This window comes from Protomyctophum parallelum (assembly GCF_964188405.1).
Source record: "Protomyctophum parallelum genome assembly, chromosome: 7".
NCBI classification, from domain to species: domain Eukaryota; kingdom Metazoa; phylum Chordata; class Actinopteri; order Myctophiformes; family Myctophidae; genus Protomyctophum; species Protomyctophum parallelum.
In genome coordinates, this window is record NC_139705.1 from 17,498,819 (window position 1) to 17,516,029 (window position 17,211).

General features: G+C 40.6%; 1 protein-coding gene across 1 annotated transcript in view; it reads right to left on the reverse strand.

Moving 5' to 3' along the window:
• Positions 1 to 909: 909 nt before the first annotated feature.
• LOC310861956 (chemokine-like protein TAFA-1) overlaps positions 910 to 17,211 on the reverse strand; it is a 16,959-nt gene continuing 657 nt past the window's right edge. The window contains exons 2-5 of the mRNA XM_083769693.1: positions 14,684 to 14,866; positions 3,426 to 3,566; positions 1,440 to 1,564; positions 910 to 983 (exon numbers count right to left, since the gene is read on the reverse strand). Of these exons, the coding sequence (XP_083625819.1) occupies positions 951 to 983; positions 1,440 to 1,564; positions 3,426 to 3,566; positions 14,684 to 14,864 (480 nt within the window). The 5' untranslated portion in view covers positions 14,865 to 14,866 and the 3' untranslated portion in view covers positions 910 to 950. The remainder of the gene's footprint in view (positions 984 to 1,439; positions 1,565 to 3,425; positions 3,567 to 14,683; positions 14,867 to 17,211) is intronic.

Below are 17,211 nucleotides of genomic sequence, written 5' to 3' on the forward strand. Positions count from 1 at the left end.
GTTTTTCCTGCTGTTCCCGTTCCTTCCTCCTTGACAGTGAAGGTGAATAAAAACAGAAATAGTTTTGTCATCACCAGGTGTTCTCTCTGCTTTTTCTGTTTTCTCAACAAGCCTCGACAGAAACTGTGCCTCGACACGCCACTGTGAGCTTGTAGATCTGCTATTGTCGGACGTGCTGTGAGCTTGTACATCTGCTATTTTCAGTGATCTGCTATCTGCATCTGCTATTTCACAGCAAACGACTAAAGTCCAAATCAGACTGATGTGTTTTTCAGTTTTTACAGGTTATTTTGACATGTTTTCACACTAAGATGTAATTCACTCCTTAAAAGTAAAGTACGTTTGGATGTCTTTCGTTACGTTCCAATGAGTGAATATAACACATTTATTTAGTAAGCAGAGAAAACCCAGCAGAGCAGAAATAGACTGAAATCTTTATTTGTTTCCCCCAGGCCGAATGATGGATATACTGTAGTCTGGGTCACGTCTAAAATCTTTGTTTCATTCTTTACGGGCCTAATAGAAAATCACACCTGTGTGAAGTGAGGGGCGCTAATATATTAAAGTCTAACTCATGTTGATTAGGTGATGTAATGGTGATGCGAAACAAACGGTGCAAAGTTCAAAGACAAACATTAAACGCCATTAACAATAATGACACATGACGTAAATTGTCAACAACTTCCTACAGGATAATAGCATCAAAACAATGTTTTAAATATGTTTTTATTATCACATGCATTCCATTGAACTGGAGCACAAATGGACGATTAATTATAGTCTTCATTGAGCTTTATTGGTCACTGCTATAATAAACAATAATTATAATAAATGATTATTTTCATTTCCACTAACCTGTGAGTCCAGCGCATTAATAATGATAATAAATTATTATGTTCATTTCACTAACCTGTAAGTCCAGCTCATCTTGCTGCTGGTCACCTTTATGGTCAATATGTAGATGTTGTGAAGGGATGTGAGTTCTATAGGAGAAACATTATTATTACTGTTATTGTTATTATTGTCATTGTTAATCGTTGATTAATCACCTTTACTTTTCTGTTGGTATTCACTCTCATATTGAGCGACCTGAGCATAGGTTAGTTACATTAGAGATAGTTTTAATCCAGAGTTAGTTCAGTTTTACCCTGGTAGTTTTATATAGAGGGTATGCGTGTGACATCATCATCAAACCCGGAAGTTATGCGGGAACGCCTACTGAGTGGCAAAAAACTACTTTCTGGCCTTGACATCCCATGTATCCAAACAGAAAAGTTGTATTTGATTGCATTAAATTAAACGACATTACACTCACTTTGTCACTCACTTTGCCATTCGATTTGCCACTCGATCTGCCATTCACTTTAGGCATGTGCATACCCTGTATTAGGTAGGTTATCAGGTTAGTAGGTTTAGGTACATTAGAGGTTAAACCTTACCCTGGTAGTTGTAATCTTGTTGCCATGGTAACACATCCATCCAGAGTTGTCAGGCAGCGTTTTGCATTCTTCGTCCTCCAGACACGGTTCCATCTCACACCACCACCTCCCTATCACTATGGATGCTAAGACAAGGAGAAGATCACTATGGATGCTAAGACAAGGAGAAGATCACTATGGATGCTAAGGGGTTAAAGACAAAGAGAAGATCACTATGGATGGTGTAAAGACAAAGGCCCTCATTTATCAATTGAGTGTAAAATCTGCCACAGATTCGAGTGTAGGTTTCGTAGTACACCCACGTCGCCACGGCATTTATAAAGTGATCGCAAACAGCTGATCCTTCCTTAATTTCGTTCCGACGTTAATAAATGTGACGGCTGAAATCTATCTGGCACGCCCTATGAAATCAAGCCTCGCCCTCGTTTTTGCCACATGAACAACTGCAGTATGATCTTGGAAACCATAGTTACATCAAGTCAAGCCTTCCTTGCCTTGCTGACCGCCACACCCCCCTCTCATACACACACACACACACACGCACACACAGACGCACGCACATGCAAATTGCAAGCAACTGTCACTGTGTGTTAGTTGTATATGCAATTATTAAAATGTTTATTCATTTAATATACAACAAGATGAATGAACGAAAACCTGAAGCTGTGATTATGTGAAGCATTAATTAAATAACATTGCTCACGACGTCATTGGAATGAGTTTGGACACGCACGTGACAAATGCTGTTTTCCTCCGCTCCTGTTCTGTCTGTCTCTCTCTGTCACTGACCTGCATGCACGTTTATGACATTACTCACTGTATATTAGATTGCCTCCCTGCGCAGCCTAAAGTTTAGGAAGTGAAGTTGGCGATAACCCGTGATTTTCCATATGACAAAAAAAAAGAAGCGGTCCCCACTTTGCGCTGCCTCGACACTGTCGGCATATGTCACATTTATTGGCATTCGAGCGCGTCGGGTTTATCCTTAATTAAAAGGACGAGACGTAACGCGAGAAAGACATTGCTGTAGATTGCAGTTGCCTGGTAGACTTGACTATAGCTGCATAGCCTCGGTCCCAGGCTTACTTATCTGCGAAAAGAAAATCTAAAGCTGCAGCACTGCAAATGCCTCTCGATCCAGTCATGGAATTAAGTTAGGAGAGGGGGGGAGGGGGTCGGGGGGCTACCGGTATGCGCTCAGAATGCAAAACACTATTTAAATGGCTTAAAGCATTGTTTTTAATAAGATTGCACACTTGGTAATATCCTACCAATTTCATATGACATGCCTTTACAAAATATATTTTTTTCACATGTAGGCTATTATTAGTTTTATACATTTTAGGAGTGAAAACATATGTTTAGATGCCTGTGACAGCCTCTCAGCTGGTCAAACAGCTCCTGACCAGATGTGAGTTTTGAACTTTGTCAAGTTCAATTTCAAGCTTTGGCGGAAATGGTAAATGCCGAAAATGTCGGTAATTTCGGCGTGCACCCATATTTTGGCGTACATACACACGGTTGATAAATGAGGGCCAAAGAGAAAATCACTATGGATGTAAAGACAAGGAGAAGTTCACTATGGATGCTAAGACAAGGAGAAGATCACTATGGATGCTATGGTGTAAAGACAAGGAGAAGATCACTATGAATGCTAAGGGGTTAAAGACAAGGAGATCACTATGGATGCTAGGACAAAGCCAAGGTGAAGATCACTATGGATGCTAGGGCAAAGACAAGGTGAAGATCACTATGGAAGCTAGGACAAAGACGCAGAGAAAAAGTGTTACTATGAATGCTAGGAGGAAGACAGAACAAGTGTTACTATGGATCTACAGATCTGTTTCAGGTGGTTCTACACATCTGTTTCTAGTGGGTCTATACATCTGTTTCTGGTGGGTCTATACATCTGTTTCTGGTGGGTCTATGCATCTGTTTCAGGTGGCTCTACAGATCCGTTTCTGGTGGGTCTACATATCTACTCACCATCTACACATGACGGTCGGTTCCGGGTCGTTCCGGCCACTTTTCCTGGCAGACAGGAACATTTAACGGTCTGTGATCTTTCCTCGATGCGATTCTTGTTGCAGCATCTGTGAGCAGCGATGACCTCACATGTTCCTCCCTCTGAAGAAACAGAAACATGAATGTTAATCTGATGGAGTCCTCAAATTTGTATATAAAGAAAATCACACCCGTGTGAAGTGAGGGGCGCTAATATATTAAAGTCTAACTCATGTTGCTATGATTAGGTGATGTAAAACAAACAGAAAACTCTCTTTATTGTTAATGGCATTTAATGTTTGTGTTAGCGACTACACAAACATTAAAGTCTGGCCATTGTCAATGGCGTTTAAATGTTTGTTTAACTAAAAACAAACATTTAACCTGTATATAGGAGAGGCTAGCGCCCCTCAACAACTTGAACCCCAGCATTCCTATTCTGAGGGGAATATTTAAATGAGGGGACCAATTAAATGAGTAGGAGTGGACTGAAGCTACTAGACCCTTTGACCACCTCTTACTCATCTCTCCCTATCTCTCTCTGCCCACCGGTCACTCACCTCTCTCTCCATACAGTGCATTAGAGAGAGAGAGAGAGAGAGAGAGAGAGAGCGAGAGAGAGAACAAATTAGAGATGTCCCTAGTGTATCGGTATGGGAAAAGTATCGCATCGGCCCTTATTTGGTCATAACGGTATCTGCAAATATGCCAGTCTAACTACAGATCCGACACAGGGGTAAGGGGTTGACACTATAGCAGGTAAATAAAATGTTGGGGCATGTGGAGTTTGCTTTGGAGTTGCCTAAACTGCAAGTGCACATATGAATGAGGAGTCTGCTATAAACATAACACGAGATATATAGCTAGATAGCTATAAACACTATTCCCGGTCGGTGGACTTCAAAATAAGATCTTTTCTTTTTGTATTATTATAAATATTATTCTCTAGTGGTATCGGTATTGGCTTACACAGAAATTGTGTTATCGGGATCGGATCGGAAACAAAACAAGTGTATCGGGACAATGGAACCAAATGGACCCTTACAGGTCTGCGTATTGTTGTAATGAGCTCCGGCTTCCTTCAATGCATGGAAAGTGAGCAGTTCGCTTATCCCCGGTAGGTCTGGGCGATATGACAAAATCTCATATCACAATAACGATATACTCACGATATAGCTTTTTCCCCCCCGATAGCGATTTTTTTATCTGAGAAATAGATCTTTTTTTTTTCCAGTACTGTACTGTACTGTACTGTACTGTACTGTACTGTACAAGCTCTCCTCCCTGGCCTCTGTCTGCGTGTTAGGCTGCACAACAGTGACACTTGGTGGTGGCAATAATTATGCTATTTCCGTGCTCGGATACAGGGACACAGGGACATTACACACATAGCTGTCAACAGGAAAATAACACTTATGCCAATTACAATATGTAAAATCACAATATACAGTCTAATTATATGAATATAATACTGATGCCTTGGCCCGACCCTGCCCATGAACAGACAGGCCTAAAGCAAGTTATGACAATTAAAAAGCAAATAAAGAAATAAGATTTTCACAGAAGTACAGGCCTATGTCTGCATTAAATTGTCTAAGGAAAAAACAACACCTCATGTCACTCACTGCTCCTAGGTTGTTTCAGTTCATTTTAAGGATTCAAAATGTTACTTTCTGTTGTAGTGTAGTTTGTTAAACACGTTGGGAAGCTTAACGATGTTTAATTGACTACAGGCGATAGAGTGAGAGACAACGTGTCAACTCTGTATACCCAGCTGTGCGTATGGGTCGAGTCACGAGCAAGGTTATAATAGCTAACTAAAACTAACTAAAAAACGAAAACTAGAATAAATAAATAAAATGAGTTAACTGAAACTAAATAAAAACTAAAAATAAATTACAAACGATAACTAAACTGAAACTGTATTGTGTGTTCACAAAACTATCTAAAACTAACTTAAATTATAGAAAAAATACCCTTAGTTGTAGTTTTTATCAATATTTATATGCATTTCGGAAATTCATAATATAAACCTTTTAAATTCATTCGATTAATTTCCTCATTTTTTTACGACTGTTTTATGGCTGTTTTCAGCACCGTACGGCAGCATGTAGCCACACTTTACATTGCTTGTTTACATTATGCACTGCCTGAAACTGACTGCATGTTACTTGGAAAATCAGACCCGTCTTAAGTGAGTGGTACTGTACTGTACTGTACTGTACTGTACTGTACTGTACTGTACTGTACTGTACTGTACTGTACTGTACTGTACTGTACTGTACTGTAAGCCCTCCTCCCTGGCCTGTGTGTGTCTGTGTGTTAGGCTGTGCAACAGTGACACTTGGTGGTGAACAAACGCTATTTTCGTGCTCGGACACTGCCAGGAAAAGTTGGAAGAAAGAGACAGTCCAATATGGGAGAGAGACGCAAGGAAGTGCCTTGTGGAAAAGGATGATAGTAAAATATGCGGAGCACTTCGGAAGGGTATAGGCCTATTATATAAGGATCAGGCATTTGTGGAATGAGCAACACAGCTAAATGTGTGGGTAGCACACATTTGCCAAAACATTTGCCAAAATGGCAAGTGGTTGGTATTTATTCACCCTTGCCACAACAGCTTGGTTTGGTATGGAACAGAACTTGTCATCATTAAAGGCAATCTCAATGCAGTGAGATTCTGAAGCCAGGGAGAAACAGGGCCAGTGGCAATTTTGGCACATTGTTTGGGGGCGCTACCCACACGTTTAGCTTTAGTGTTGCTCATTCCACGAATGCCCGATTCTTACAATCTATACAGACTATACCTCGTTGTACAGGTGACAACGATCAACGATTAAAATGATTTAAAACACAATACGAAATGGTATCATCAAAGTGGAGAAATAAAAGACCAAAGTTACGTTTCTGAACTTTTAGTTTATATTTTTAAATGGTATATCTTTTAGGTTTTATTACACAATACTTATTGATCTTTTTTAATCCTATACCTGACAAATAAACCAAAGTACGAAAAAGAAAACTCAAACTAAACTATAACTAAACTAAAACTAAACTAAAACTAAGCATTTCAACAAAATAAAAACAAAATAAAAACTAGCAAAGCCGCTCTAAAAACTAACTAAAACTAACTGAATTAGAAAAAAACAAGTCAAAACTAACTAAAACTAAACTATAATGAAAAAACCAAAACTATTATAACCTTGGTCACGAGTGGATGTTTTTCTTTTTCTTTAAAAAAAAAAAACATTTTCACAACTTCAGTTAGCATCTTGGAAGCTGTTGCTGAATTAAGGAACTTTTCGGATGGAATAATTTATTTAGAACAATAAAACAAGAAGACAGGAGGACTGCAGGTAGGAGGAAAGAGGTAGAAGACTACTGTACGTTTGCACCCGATGGACAAGCTCGTTATTCAACCGTGTAGAACATGCGTGGCTCACGCAGTTTATCAATTTGACCCAAGTTACCCAACATGAAATCTGCATTTATAACAGTGAATGCCCCCCCCAGGCTGGGCAGGGGGAGGTAGTATAGAGACCTGGATAACTGCATGTTTTTTGTGAGGGTACCTACCTACCCTAGGGGACACAGGGAGAACATGCAAACTCCACACAGAAAGGTCCTTTCACCATTCGGCCACTATGTCCATTTCGCCTCAGGGTTTCCTCTCGGTGATGTCTCTATTATATTTATACTCTAAAGGCCCTCATTTATCAACTCGGCGTATGCCAAAATATGGGTGCACGCCGGAATTACCACAATTTCACGGTATTTACCATTTCCGCAAAACCTTGAACTTGAATGTGTGCCAGGACAAACATCACGTTAGGTCGGGAGTTGTCGTACGCTTTGTCCTCACCTGTTTTTCTGTCGTACACAAGCGGAGCAGCATTGTCTGAACTGCTGACATGCTGTCACAGGCATCTAAACATATGTTTTCACTCCTAAAATGTATAAAACTTATAATACATGTGAAAAAAATATATTTTGTAAAGGCATGTCATATGAAATTGGTAGGATATTTCCAAGTGTGCAAGCAATTAAAATCGCACAACTAAAAACAATGTTGCAAGTTAGATGCTTACAGTATGTGCAATCTCCTCCTCGTTTAATAAACCCGACGCTTCGCTCAAATGCCAAATGTACCGTGCTGCTAGCGCAAGTGGGAACCAAGATAGGTAGGCTATAGGCTAACCCAGCCAGCCCACCACCACCAGTGCCAGTGAGTGCCACATGAGGCTACGGTTTTGGCTGCACATTCATATAATTGACAGTTGACAGCCCAGCCACTGCAGCGACTAGCGACTGCGAGGCAATCTAAATAGACTGTCGAACGTGCATGGTCAGTTGGTCACCGACCACGGTGTCACGGACGGACCACAGTGATAGAGACAGACAGACAGGACAGGAGGGAGGAGATGCACCTATTTGCAAAACAGCAGCGTGTGTGCGCAACTATTTGTTATTTAATTCATGGTTCACAGGTTCAGGTTTTCGTTCACTAATATATCTTGTTGTATATTAAATGAATAAAGACTTTAATAATGTAATACAGGCTACAACAGTACAACTAACAACACACAGCAGGCGTGTAGCGTGGATCAAATGAGCATGGGGGGGGGGGGCATTTAAAACAAAGGCGGCTTGCATGCTGTGGTTTACTAACCAGAAAGGCAAGCGAGGCGAGAGGAGAAACAGACAGGGTAGGCCTATAGCTTTATTTAATTCATGTAGGTGTTCGTTCTTTATATATTTAAGATACAACACACCAGTTGGGCTTGCAAGTTGCGTGTGCGTGCATGCGTCTGTGTATGTGTATGTGTATGAGGGGGGGGGGGGGGGGGGGGGGGTTGTGAGGCGGGGGAAATTTGCTTTTTTCATCGTGTAACTATGGTTACTATGCGTTGTTTGGTCGTATTGCAGTTGTGCATGTCGCAAAAAACGAGGGCGAGGCTTGGGGCAGATTTTACACTCAATTGATAAATGCGGGCCTAAGGCCTCAACCGTATGACATTTACAAATGTTCACTTCTGGTTCATTTCTAAATGTGATAACGTTGAGGTGGATGGCATCCGCCTCACCATTATCACATTTACAAATGTTCACTTCTGGTTCATTTCCGGTTTTATCTGTCGCATAGCAACCTAGAACCATTCATACGCAGGGGGGCAGTCAGCCAGATATTTCGTGAAGCCTCATTTGAAATCGGTAGTTCATATAATGGCCTGTTGTGGCGCTGGACTGGACCCAAAAAGCCCCATAGCTCCATAGAGGCCCATGTATTTTGGCCCAACTTCACCTAGACTGTATTACCTTAATAAACATGGTCATGAATACTTTCTTCTTCCAGTCACTAGTTTAAAGTCTCATTTCTAATGTCATAATATTCTTTTTGGAAAATTATGGTCCCATTAATTAAAAAAATGACCATAAAGTCGCGTATGTTCTGAGGGGCGTGGCTACCGTTACAGTCTATGATCGGGATTCCCCTCCCACTCAAGAGTCAATGACCAGCTGGTACAAAACGGAGCCAGCCAATGGCCAGCTGGTACCAAAAGATGGCGACTTACATCAGGAATTAGCATATCATTACAGGCTTCATTTTACGTTCATGTTAGACCCGGGGAACGCTTTGTCCATATTTTTTACAGTCTATGTTCATACGTTGGCGTTAAGAGCACGACCCCATCATAAACCACTGAAAAGACCATTGAACATCTATATACGTTTTTGGCAGTGAAGTGTTGGATTTAATAGGATGTCTCTAGACGTTCTTGGCAGTCAATGAAGATATAGCAGCGGTCCTTCTTACTGCAATTAATTTTAATTGCAGAAGACAAGCCCCACATTTCCCCCTTTGATCTATTTAAAATAAATAATGAAACATTAAAATAACACAATTAAAATAATAAACTAGCTAGTAAAAGAACAGACTTAACTCGATGTCTGTGTTGCTATAAAGCAAACAACCACAGGATCAATGAAACAGGCTCTAAATGTGGAAACCACAACAACCAGTGGAAGAATAAATTATAATCCAATACAAATGCAAATGAGGCCCTGTGGTGTTATTCAGCTCACAGGTGTGCAGGATGCTTTTCAACAAACCATAACAGTTGTTGCTACTAGTTTGGAGCAGAAACCTCGTATCTCCATTTTTGAGGGGCGCTAGCCCTTCCTATGCACAGCCTTATGAGCACGGAATGTACTCAGCTGATTGGCTGAGCACGGAATGTGATGTATGATTGAACATGTATGACGATAATAGCGCCCCCTCACTTCACAATACACAAGTGTGATACTTAATAAATGCTATATGTGTCAATTAATAGTACCCCATCAACTCTGCAAAACTAGCCTGGTTCAAGATTTTAAACATTTCAAACAGTAGGCCAGGAGGAAAGGAAAAGGAAAACACAACAAAACAATCCTTCCACCAGGGGCCCGTTCCACAAAACTTGGATTAGAGATTAAGCCGGGCTTTAACACATATCCTGGCTTAATATATCCTGGATCAGTGATTAACCGGTTTCATGAAAGCTGGTTGATCTTGCCAGATTAATTTAACCAGTTAACCTGGATATGTTGAGGCTTGATTCGGTTTCATGAAAGTGATGCTACATTAGTTACCATGGAAACTAATGCTTTGGACTTAGCCTGCTCCGGAGCAGGCTAACAGCCAGGTTTAACCTAATCCTGATGTCTTTACTGTTCATTAAGCAGTCAAACTGATCACAAACCAATTATGTTTTCCAGATTTATTCAATTATTATGGGTTTATGTTGCCTTATTTGTATCGGTCTGCATTAAAGGACTAATTTAAGCACTATATAAAATCAAATAACCAAAATATATAGGCTGCACAACATCATGACAGCTTGTGAGTTTTAGATCAGCTGCTTTTGGTGAATGTTCCCCATAAATAGGTTTGCTGTCGTGCAAGTGCACGGTTAAGAAGAATTATTATATTATATTATTATTTTTATTTTTTGTAAAAGTCAAAACCACTAAATATTACCATTACTCATTGTTTTACAACATATTACCATTGTAACGTTTCACCCACTACTAGTCATACATACATACAACTAGAAACCCCATTCAAACCTATTTAGGTTCATCCTACGGTGGACATGTGTGCCTGAAAAGGAATCTTTTAAATGTTTCATAGTTTTAGAAATATAGTGCTTTCAAATTTGAGACATTTATAGGCAGATAGTGGCACTTAAAAAAATCACTTTCACCTAGAAACTCCATTCACACTTTGTAAAATTCAGCTTACTGTGGAGACACATGCTGGAACTTTTTACTTTGAAATGTTTTGTAGTTTCTGAGTTATTTAACTTAAACGCCCAATGCATTCTCAATGGCAATAGCACAAACTTTGGCATGCTACATGAACCCATGACCCTCACCAGTCTGGCCCCTGTCTGGACAACAACCCCCTTCCCCAAAGGTAGCTCCCTCAGAGGAGGGAGTTATGACCAAATATCACAATGCGACAATATCATTATGCTTACTATATTAATTCTGTTTTAAGTTTTAAGTTAATAGTAGTGGTAAAATGTAAACTATATTTTTGGGGTAGTTAATCATTCAGTCTATCCACTATTGAGAGTATGTTCTCTCTTTAATTACAGCAGCAGTATTTATTTTAGAAGCTTAAGTCCTTGTATCAGTAAGTCTTGAATAGATTAGTAAAGATAATGAGATATACAGAAGGGGGCTGTAATGCAACTATTAAGGATGCAAACTGCCTTAATACCCCATGAAGAAGAAGGATCAGTAAATCTGTGATCCACATAATGGGTCTAGAGACAAAAAGCCAGACTAGTGTCTATTAAGACAGGCTTGCTGGTCCCGGCTCGCCAAATCCGCCAATTCTGAGCCTCGCTTGGCTTTAGTGGAACGGAATAAACCAGGCTGTAAAGATCAGGATTTAAAAAGCCTGGCTTTGGCCTAAATCCTGGATTAGTTAATCCAAGTTTCGTGAAACAGGCCCCAGGAAGACTTCAGATCATGGCTCTGTGTTCATGTTGGCACCATCTTACCCAGTGCCGGTTTTATAGGAGTTGAGACCCCTGGGCTAGAGTAATCTTTTTAACGCGGGCGATTCGTTTTGGCCGAGAAATATTGCAGGGGAGCGGCAAAATCACCCTAATAAAATTAACATACAATAACTAAACACAAATCTCACTTGAATTGGATTGCTTACAATTTTCAAAAGAAGTGGCACCATGTACAGTACATGGTAACATGGCACCATGTACATGGTAACAGGGCACCATGTACATGGTAACAGGGCACCATGTAAATGGTAACATGTACATGGTAACATGGCACTGCATGTACATGGTAACATGGCACCATGTACATGGTAACATACCATGGGGGTAACGCATCTCACGCATTATGAACACATTTATAAGATATTATATTCTTCTCATAAACATGTATAATTATATTTATAAGCGCTGGTAAATAATCATTATACTTTATAAGCTTAATCATACCACACTATAAACTTTATTATAATGACTTATAATATCAAGTATTATAATACTTCATAACTTGCTATTTATTCCATGTTTACCAAGTACTTATCATAACACATTATAAAGCTTATTATACTGACTTATTAATGTCAAGTATTATAATACCTAAAACACTTTATGTTTGAAATAGACACTTGGGCTTTCTAGGGTATGATAAAGTTGAGTACAAAATTAAAATATACTGTCCAATACTATATGTCCAATAGTATAATGTCAAAATATAGTGTCAAAAACTCAAAATATGACACCCCAGTCAAATAGACACTTTCTAGGGGCCCTAAAGATGAACACAAAATGAACTCATCATCTTAATACTGTCCAATACTTAGATAGGGAGTGAAAATTATGACAGGCAGTTACTGCCGTCAAAATATGACTCCCCAGTAAAAAATTAATAAAATGGTAACACTTGCTATGCATCCCAAATAAGCTTTATAATATGTTATGATAAAGTTCATGATTATTTTTATGATTATTTTTATAATCATGAACTTTTTATAATAATTTTACATTTATAATAATTTATTATAAATGTTTGAGAAACTTATACTGTCTTACAATATTTTTTATAAACATGGAATACATAGCAAGTTATGAAGTATTATAATACTTGATATCATAAGTCAATATAATAAAGTTTATAATGTGTTATGATTACAGTTATAAATAATTATGATTATGTATGAGTGCGTATAAATATAATATCATACATGGTTATGAGAAGATTATAATGTCTTATATGTGTTCATAATGCATTATAAACATGGGATGCATAGCAAGTGTTACGAGTTCTTTTGGAAATCTCTTCGCGAAAAATGAATGGGGTCTGGAATGATGGAACCAGATGGAACCAGCTAAAGGTGTGACATCATTTTGTAGTTTTCGGTGGTCACCTTATCACCCAAAACTGGAGTATGAATAGGCCTTAAAGCAGCTAACTCCAACCCCTCTCTCACGCTCATGCAAGTATCTGGCAATACAATATATGAAGTCACAATACTTTACAACTTTGATGAGGCAGTGTTGCCTCATCGCAAAGAAATATATGGTTTTCTTCATTTCCTGATTTTCTTTTTCTTCCTAAGGAATCTGCCACCATTCTCACTCCATACTTTATATTACAAACAACAAGATGTGGAACCTTTTCTAATCTCAGTTTCCGATGGTGATGGTGGTAGGTTAGACTCCAGGGTGTTGATGGCTCATGGCGGTAGGTTAGAGGGGAAGCTGAACTTTAATGATTTACTGCTGCTCTACCAGGCTGACCTGCTGGCATCAATTCATGACCCGTCACCCTCAATGCTGCCACCAATCCACCAGCGCACGCTCGCACACACACGCACACGCACGCACGCAAATGTCCCCGTGCCAAAGTCAACGGTGATGCAGTATTCTGACTTTATACATTGTCAGATACTTGAACAATATTATATTATCATCACAAATGCAGCTCAAGTGGAGTTAGGAGGGTTTTGACTATAAAATGTGGTTGTTAACATGCGAACACACTCTATACCTGGTCATTTTCCAAAGGCCTGGACATATCCAAAGTCGCTCTGGCCAAGTCTGCGTGATTTGATCATTTCTGTATCTTCTAAGACGGTGGTTCCCAAATTGGGGTCCGGGTCCTTGAGGGAGTTAACTTCCAGGGGGTCCCCAGCTAAATGATAGTTTGTAACCAAATAGACCCTTATGGGTTTGTAACTCTGAGAGTGTACAAATGGAACCAAATATATTTGGTTCTATTTGTACACTCTCAGAGTTAAATTAACATTGATTTTACAATATAAATTGGGGGTCCCAGAGATATAAATGCCATTACATGGGGGTCCATAGACTAATGCATGTATGGTCCTTGAAATTCAACGGGTTGAGAATCACTGCTAGAGCCGTAAAAATCTTCTCTCATGGGGGTCCCTGGAATATCTCAATCAAATGGGGGTCCGCGGGCTAATTAGAGTCAATTTGGGGGTCTGTGACGTGAACATGTTTGGGAACTCTGTTCTAAGAAAGCTAAAGGTCTGTGCACGGAAATATTAAAAAAGACATAATCACAAAAGGATTCATCACGGAAGCCGCCAGTGACAAAGTATGCAGGCTTCCTCTTCCATACCTGTCCGCCCTTGGGGCCCAGTAAACAAGCTTGTAAAACATTTTCAATTCAATTCTGAAGTTAAAGGTCGTCTTCAGCAAGAAAAGCTGCAATCTCATCTGAGAAATAACGTGCTGGTACAGACAGAAAGGAGAGAAGGTGGGAAAGCTGAACACAGATGGCGTAAAACACATCTCTATATTCATTATGACATCTATAAAGAGAGACTTCACGTTTATCATTCATCATTTGGAACTGAAGAAATGCAAGGCGGTCATTCTTTTCTGACATCATTGCTAAAAGCAGAAACAATCCATGTGCTTTGTCTGCAACTGTCGACAGATTAACCAATCCTCCTGCGTCTGTAGCCTCTGAACATTATCCACCAGAGCCTGCCATGAATTTTCCTTCCTTTTGCTGTATTTCAACAACTGAACAGCTTCTTAACATTAAACAATGGACTTGATATATGTTCCAGTCAGGTTTTCAACCACACCACAGCACTGAGACTGCTCTTGTAATGTGATCGCCACATTACTGCGTGCGTGTGTGCGTGCGTGCATGCATGCATGCGTGCGTGCCAGACTGACCTATCAGGATGGATGTTGGTCCAGCCCTGGCCCCAGGATGCTGTTTGATGGTTGGATGCTGGATGCTGGTTGGATGCTGTTGGATGGTGTCATAGAGGCTGGCCTGACACAGTTGGATTGCAATGGATACACTGAGCCACGCCCCCAACATGTCTGTAGCACTAAGACACGCCCCCAACATGTCTGCAACAAACACACACAAACACAAAATACACACTGCATCAACACACAACCTGTGCTAAAACCTTAGTATAAACATACTCTATCGCTATCTATAAGGGCCTGGATCCTCTAAGGCAGTGGTTCCCAAACTGTGATGCGTGCACCCTTTGTGGTGTATAGAGCAGCTGCGGGAGTTTACATCAGCTGCGTGTCTCTCAGTGCAGTCCGTGCATTCCGTGATTATTTGCCATAATCATATAAAAAATAAAATAATATTATAATGAGGGCCTTTCTCGGCCACATTGTTTATTTACTCCAATTGTTTATATAGTGTTTAGTATCCAAAATGGAGAGGGGGTGGGGTGGAGGTGAGTGGGTGGGGTCGACATATGCCCTTACTGGGCTGCGTTCACACATTCAAGACACCTGTCTTGTGACTGTGTTTAATGGCCGCTCCAATGCATTTCCAATGGAAGCCCACATGGTTTGACCAAACATTTTGTTTGATGGGGGGGAAGGGGGCAGAAAACATCCATCAAAGCTGTGTTCAGACACAAGTCAGGTGTCAGACACAAGGAAAGTGTCTTGAATGCAGCCCAATAAGGGCATATGTTGACCCCGCCCGCTCACCTCCACTCCACCCCACCCCCTCCTGGTGCTGCGGCCATCTTGGATCCTAAACACAATATAAACAATGGGAAAGGGGTGGGGCCGAGAAAGGAGACTGAGTGTTGGGGGGTGCGTCAGCTAGGTCAGGAGGTAACAGGGGCCAGGGGGTGCACTGCACGGCCAAAAACTTTTGGGGACTGCTGCTCTAAGGAGACATGATCCAATAAAGCCAAATTTAGAACCATAACCTTTATATAAACCTCTCCATCAAACAGGGACAGGTCCCCCAAGATTTCAAACTGGCCAAAGTAACCCCCCTGCACAAGAAAGGGTAAAGTAAATTAGACCGCGGCTGCGCGGCAACTACCGCCCTATTTCTATTCTAAGCTCCATCTCGAAAGTGATGGAAAAGGTTGAAAAGTATCTTGCCACAAATAAATTTATGTATGAGTTCCAATCTGGCTTCAGAACATCCCACTCCACTGACACATGCCTCCTCTTTTTGAGCGACCACATCAAACACGAGGTGAATGCTAGCAAATACTGTGGCATGGTCATGCTGGACCTCCAAAAGGTTTTTGACACCGTGAACCACTCCATACTGGTTAACAAACTAAAAGCAATTGGTTTTGATAGCACATCAGTGAGCTGTGGCGTTCCACAAGGAAGCATACTATAGGGTCTTTACTGTTCCTAAAATATGTAAACGACATGACATGACATCAGCCTGTGACTGCAACTTGTTCCTGTTCGCAGATGACTCAGCACTGCATGGTCTCGAGCAGGAACAAACTGGAGGTTGAAAAGACCCTCAGCTCTGAACTCGATAGAATCTGCACCTGGCTCACTGAGAACAAACTATCTTTACACCTGGGAAAGACTGAATCCATTCCCTTTGGATCAAATAGTAATCTCAGCAAGGCAGATGGCTTATTGGTTTAGTGGGTGACAATATTATCACACGAAAAGACCTAGGTTCCATGCTGGAGGCTAATCTTTCCGGTGATAAAATGGCCACGTAATCAAAAAGTCAACCAAAGAACAAGATTCCTTTACAGGATCTCCTCACTGGTCAACAAAAACACCTTGAAGACCCTAACAGGAGCCCTCGTACAAGGTTTCTTCGACTACGCATGCACCTCTTGGTACCACAGCCCTTAAAACAAGGCTCCAGACCCAAAACAAACTGGTCAGACTCCTACTTGGCCTCAACCCCTGTCTAAATACTTCCACAATAAATCCACACCCACAACACCAGAGGCAAACAAACCATGTGCAACCCAGATTCGGCACAAACAAGGGACTAAATTATTTTCACTCCTATGCCACCAAAATGTGGAACGCCCTACTTACAGTCATTAAGACATGCAAATCCCTTGAAACCTCTCTCAAAGGGAAAAACTGCTAAACTGGCCCCCGTAAAATCTGAATGAAACCCTGTACTCAAGAGAATGTCCCCGCTACCACTCTTAGATCTCCATATATAGAGCTGACCTGTTCTAACTTCTGACATTCCATGTTGATCTGACTGACCTCATCAAACCCTGTACACTCAAGACATGCTCCTTATATGGCCAGTACAGAGTTAATTCCATGTTGATCTGACCCCCACACGACCTTACTGGTGTTATGATGGTTATGTTATGGATCGGTTATGGTCATTCAGGGCTAGCTCTTTATGTGTTTCTTTCTTGAAATATTATTGTTCGGTCATTTTGTATGTCCGTGGCAACAATACAATTTTGACCAAAATGTCC